Source organism: Amborella trichopoda, chromosome 8 (genome assembly GCF_054954075.1).
Source record: "Amborella trichopoda isolate Santa Cruz 75 chromosome 8, AtrichopodaSantaCruz75HAP2 v2.0, whole genome shotgun sequence".
Taxonomy (NCBI): domain Eukaryota; kingdom Viridiplantae; phylum Streptophyta; class Magnoliopsida; order Amborellales; family Amborellaceae; genus Amborella; species Amborella trichopoda.
In genome coordinates this window covers 43,422,581-43,428,580 of record NC_142343.1, presented here as the reverse complement: position 1 = coordinate 43,428,580, position 6,000 = coordinate 43,422,581, and the positions used below count along the sequence as shown (strand labels likewise).

Here is a 6,000-nt window from a genome sequence, read left to right as displayed (position 1 = left end):
TTTTGTGAGGTGCATAGAGATAATTGCTTTTGGGTGGGGGCACGTATGATACTTTTACCATAGGAAAAGAGCTTTCATGGCAGGTTTTGGTGGGCCTGATGAAGGTAACAGATGCTATTTCTCTCTTTCGGAGGGGCTGAGGAGTCATTAACTCTCTCACTCTATCTCCTTTAAAAGGGAGAGCATGTTAACAACTCATTTTTTTAGTCTCTCTCCTTTTTTTTTTTTTTTTTTTTTTAAAGGGTGCAGTCGGCACATGGATGCATCCGTAGGTGTAGGGGTAAGGTGCGCCTTCAAATTTTATCAGAATATGTAATTTTGATGTAAAATGTTCTTAGGATTATCTCAAAATCTATTTTTATATCTAATTATAAAATTTTAAATTTCAAGAATGGTTAAAGTCAAATAGATCTATAAACATATGAAAATCTTGAAAATGAATGGTGTATATAATATGTTGCAAAATGCATTATTTTTTAGACGTAAAATCTTTTTATTTTTCATGGCCATACAACTCGATGTCGAGATGATCAATCAAATGGTTTTTCAATATTAAAACTACATTTTCCGATGGAATTTTGAGGTGCATCCATGATTCTACATTACCAGGTTGCATCCTTATATAAACTTTTTCCTTCTTTAAAAGAGAGCAGTCTCTCTCTCTCAAAGGGAAAAAATGTTACCATTCAGTTTTTCAAGTCTCTCTCACTCTAAAAGGGACAGCATGGTCACTCACTCTTTTTCTCTCTAAAAAAGACAAAACGGTCTCTCTTTCCCCACACACATACACATACACATACACACACCTTTTTTCTTGGGTTTAGTTTGTATAGAGCCTAGGCTTAAACAATCAAATTAGAGGTTGCCTTCAAATAGTATCGAGAAATATGGTTTTAATATCGGAAATCTTTTTGATAGCCTTAAAATATATTTTTATCTTTATTTGTAAAGTTTAAAGTTTCAAAAATAATGTAGATCGAGAGATTTATAAAAACTTAAAAATCTTGAAATTTGAAGGTCTAAAACTGTGATACAAAATACACTATTTCCAAAACTTAAAATCCATCTTTTTATTATGTCCATGCATCTTGATATCGAGATGATGAATTTGAGGATATTTGGGCATCAAAACAAAATCTTCTAGTGAAATTTTTGAAGTAGGCTCGAATTTGATTGTTTAGAGCCTCAGCAATATATAAACTTTTTCCTTCTTTAAAGGGTGCGTTGTATAGAGCCTAGGCTCTAAACAATCAGATTATAGACTATCTTCAAATAGTATCGAGAAATATAGTTTCATTATTAGGAATCTTTGTGACAACCTTAAAATATATTTTTATATTTATTTATAAAATTTAAAGCTTCAAAAATAGTGTAGATCGATAGATCTATGAAAACTTGAGAATCTTGAAAATCGATGGTCCAAAATTGTATTATAAAATACACTATTTCCAAAACTTGAAGTCTATTTTTTTCTTATATCCATGCATCTTGATGTCGAGATGATCAATTTGAAGATATTTGAGCATCAAAGCAATCTCTTCTACTGAAATTTTTGAGGTAAGCTCAAATTTGAAACTTTTCCCTTCTTTAAAAAGGACATCATGTTAACTCTCTCTCTCTCTCAGGTTTAATGAGAGTGCCAGATATTATTAAGTAATGGCTTCTCTTTTTCGATCCCTTAGTGATCCTATAGACAAAAGATAAGAGAAACAAAATGTGATGTGTGCAAACTCGACGGCATGGAGAAAGTTTCATCTACAGAATAAGTAAATAATAAGCATATGAATAAAAACGAAATCCATTTTAAAAAATACATGTCTTTCGCATCCAACTAATAAATAAATAGAGTAATAATCCTATAGAACCCTCCCTCACCCTTTCGCATCCAATTAATAAATAAATAGAGTAATAATCCTATAGGACCCTCCTTCACTCATATGTGTAAGACACCAAACGTTCACCAATAAAGTTGACATGGATCTTTAAATAAATTATCACATGGATGTGGGACTTTATTTTTTCAAATCCGTGCCAAATTTAATGACGATCATTTAAAGTCCTACACACATGGATGGAAGAATATCCTATAGGATCATTTCTCAAATAATAAATAAGTAAACTTCTATTTTTTAGTGAATGGCAGTTCCAAATAAAGATTAAGTAATTGCAGTGGTGGCTATGCACAAGACCCCCCTTTCCTGTCAACGGAAGTGCTTATATCATTAAGTAATTGAATTCTTAGATTGGCATGGTACGCATGGGGTGCTTTTGAAATTTAATGTTCCCAACTTTGATCTCAACAGGGCCCATTCTTTCTAGATTGAGGATCTACCATGATTTCAGTGGGTGGCACAAACATCATCTATATGTCAAAAGAAAATGGAAAAACACGAGATCCCATTCATGGAAAAAAACCTACTTTTAGAATCAAAACCCTATTCTTATGTGAATCAAAACTCATGTTTCATTCACAAAGTTCTCAACAAACTCTGTTTTCTACAAAAGTACCAACATGTACATTATTACACCAGAATATTGGCTCTTGTACAGGGGCAGAGGAACCTCCAAGAGATTAAAACTCTCTCTCTCTCTCTCTCTCTCTCTCTCTCTCTCTCATCCAACTAGAAAGATACAATGAAAAAAGAAAATTTCAATTGTTTGCAAACCATTCTTGAGTAGACCACAAGAATGGTGATTCAAAGGGAAGGACTGAATCAATATCAGCAGAAAAATTGTCGAAAGTGGGGAAATTCGAAGAGGAATTTATGCCTGAAACTTCCTCTGTTCCTTCAGATTCCATTGTTTGAAGAGTTTCCCCAACTTCTGATGACTCTGAAGCAAACCCAACCCTGTCATGCCGGAATATGTCTCCATGATTAGTTTCTCTCTCTTCATTTCTCACAATTGTGGTGAAGGAAGAGAGAGAGAATGGAGAGTTGGGATTATCCTCATAATCAGTGCTCTCTATTGCTGAATTTGATTCAAAGTTGAAGAAAAAGGGTCTACTCGGAGTGGAGTCTAGAGAGAGAGGTGGGGTTGCCATGAATTGCCTGCAAGTGTGGTAGCCAATGTATGTGACCTCAAAGAATGATTGGTTGCTATCCATTCTTTGCACTTGCTTTAGGGCCGCGCACCCCTGATCATTTTTGTGGGTGCACCTGAAATAGCTCCTGCAAATCACAAGAACAAGGGGTTTAGAAGTTTTGCTCTTTTTTCCACTTTCACTCTGTCCTCTTTCTTTGCAGGTACAGAAAGGGCTTCTCTCTCTCTATCTCTCTCTCTAAAAAAGTAAAGGATTCATATACTCTCTCTCTAAAACAAGGGTGAATTTTCTCTCTCTTTTTAAATCAGGGTTGAATTTTAAGTACCTTGGGTGGTTGGCATTGAGGATATCCTTTTGGCCATATTTTCTCCAGGCATATCCATCATCTGTTGGGGCTGCATGCGGTGATTCCGGGTTATCAGCCAACACCTTCATGGTCCTCTTGCATGAAACCTTCCTGCAAATTTTGATTGAAATACTTGGCATGTTATTCTTTGTTTTGCCGTTTACAAAGCAATAATCCTTTTGTTCAGAAAAACCCTTTACCTCTTTTAAACTTCTATCTTTCTAGTTAGTGTAAGAAAGTCACAATTACTTTAAGTCACTAAATTTGAAATTCACGAAATCATATAGGTTAGTGTCATGCGAAAAAATGGTTTCATTAACAAAATAAAGATAATTATGACCTTTTTATACTATATATAAATGGTTTTATTATGTATTTTTTATTTCTTTTTAAACCCATAACTCATAAATTGAAACACTAATAAAATTGTAATCTTCCATTCTTTGACAATGTCACATATTATTATGAAGCGATAAACTTCCAACTATGTCCATATGTGGCTCGGTTCGGGACTCGCTGGATCCCGAGCCCAGTCAAGCAACTCCAATCACTCGATTTTTTCAGACACTCTATCGGATTTTAAAAAAGAATTACCAATTAAAGTTTGGAATGGATGAGTTGCAGCCCATTCCAAATGTTTTGGCTTGGCACCCCGTCTAGTCCAAGTAACTTGGCCAATGACAAGAAAGGATATGAAAAAAATGTTTAAAAAATACAGAAAAAGAAAAGTGAATAAAAACATATGCCTAAAGAAAAGACTATGAAAAAGCAGAGTGAATAAGAAAATAAAGAAGATAAAAAACGTGGTGACTCAAAAAAAAAAAAAAAAAAAGGGAAAATGAAAAGAAGAAAAGAGAGGGAAATTGAAATAAAAGACATTAAAATTGTAGAATTAGGTAATGGGTTATTGTCATTTTCAAATCTAAGGGCACTTTTAAAAACTAGAAAAAAGTTGGGGTAATGTTGTAAGGGATAGGGTTGAAGTCCCTTTCAACAATTTTCTACCAATGAAGCTTCATTCAAGTTGCTTAAATGAAAACTAAAAATATATACATAATATGACTAAAATGCCCCTATGCTTTTATTACAATTGCATAATACCCTCAACATTTTTGTAACATGAAAAATCATGCCCTTCGAAATTATCTGCCCCTTCTACAAAAACATGGATCATAGTTATCAAGATCAGATCGAAAGGTGCTTTGGTCTGTACGTTTTATGTCAAACTTAATACTTGATTGGTTTTGCCTAATCGGATTAATAAGTTTGAACTTTTTCGATATACTAAATAAGGTATGTATTGCATCTATTTTTATTTTATTTTTCTAAAATCCGATCCATCATGTACATTAACCAATATTTCAACTAGTTTTAACTAAGCCAAACCCTTCATCATTTGGATGGGAGATCCGATCGTAGTACAAACAAACTCAGCCTTAATTTGAGAGCATTTTTGGCACTTAAAGCATTTTATAAGTTTGAATTAATAAAATAATAAACCTAAAACAAATTTCGGCTAAAAAAAAGAGTAGGTGCTCAAAGAAAAAAAAAAAAAAAGAGGTAATCTATCAGAATACCAATTACAGATGAAGTATTTAACATTTTGCCTCAAGACCTTAATTTTTTCTATCGGTATTTTGAAAATAAATTAAAATGCATGGGTAAAGTATTAAATTTTTCATCTCTTATGAATAAATTGATAAATTTCTTGAAAAAATAAAAAAATAAAAAAAATTGAAAAATATTTTAACTCAATTAAATCCAGTGGAGTTTTTAAAGCATTAAACAAGAGCAAAGGGTTTCACCTTCTCTTGCAAGTCCGTTTCCCATCTCTACCCCCAACAAAATCCAAATTCCCTCCTCCTTCAAAACGCACAGGATAACTTCCACCGGTGGCCTGATTCCCGCAATTCGCGCTGGAAACTTCGCCGGAATTACCAGCAGAAGCTAAAACGGCGGAAATGGATCGGATGATCTTTCTAAGGTTTTCCTCGAGCAATTTGGGGCTCAAAGGTTGAGAGGGAGAGTTTAGGAGGTGGGCCAAGAGTTGCTTGGAAAGTTCCAAGCCATGGCTGAGCTCATGGATCGCCCTTTTCCGGCTGAATACCGCCGGATAATCGTTTCCCTCGACTCTTTTTCTGTTCAAATCGTCCATTTTGATTCAGTTGGGAAGAAACTTTTCTTGATAATGAGACGGAGGGGAGCTCGCTACGTTGAGAGAGAAAGTGAAGGAGGGAGAATTTTTAGAGAGAGAAATAAGAATTTGTGAAGAAGAGGGGTGGATGCAGACCTCAAGTATTGATCATCCTAGAGAGAAGGGAGTGTGAGGGACTCAAATGTTGATCCAAGATAGAGGGTAGGGGTGGAGGAGTATGGTGTGTGAGAGAAGTACTGATTCTAGAGAGAGAAAGAGAGGGGAAATGCTTCAGTAGTAGTGAGAGAGACAGAAGAAAGCGGGGTGTTGGATCTCTTTAAGTATTGTTCTAGAGAGAGAGAAGAGACTATGCGGTCTAGAGAGAGAGAGAGAGATGGAGTTTGTGGGCCTAGAGAGAGGGTAGAAAGAGAAGTGAGAGATACAGTGCGCTTTTTGTTGTAGAGAGAGAAGGGGTCT

At 34.9% G+C, this 6,000-nt stretch overlaps 1 protein-coding gene across 1 annotated transcript; it reads right to left on the bottom strand.

Moving 5' to 3' along the window:
• Positions 1-2,441: 2,441 nt before the first annotated feature.
• LOC18432333 (putative WRKY transcription factor 46) lies at positions 2,442-5,834 on the bottom strand. Its single transcript, XM_088873958.1, has 3 exons — positions 5,195-5,834; positions 3,369-3,500; positions 2,442-3,170 (listed from the first exon to the last, which is right to left on the bottom strand). The coding sequence occupies exons 1-3, from the start codon at positions 5,542-5,544 to the stop codon at positions 2,651-2,653; spliced, it is 1,002 nt and encodes a 333-aa protein (XP_088730084.1). The 5' UTR covers positions 5,545-5,834; the 3' UTR covers positions 2,442-2,650.
• Positions 5,835-6,000: the final 166 nt, after the last annotated feature.

What these genes read in the sequence shown, in the direction of transcription:
- LOC18432333 (XM_088873958.1), bottom strand. Translation starts at nt 5,544, where the DNA reads ATGGACGATTTGAACAGAAAAAGAGTCGAGGGAAACGATTATCCGGCG. An exon ending in AAACGGACTTGCAAGAGAAG is followed by an intron (nt 3,501 to 5,194) that starts GTGAAACCCTTT and finishes CAAAATTTGCAG; the next exon opens with GAAGGTTTCATGCAAGAGGA. An exon ending in CTCAATGCCAACCACCCAAG is followed by an intron (nt 3,171 to 3,368) that starts GTACTTAAAATT and finishes TGTGATTTGCAG; the next exon opens with GAGCTATTTCAGGTGCACCC.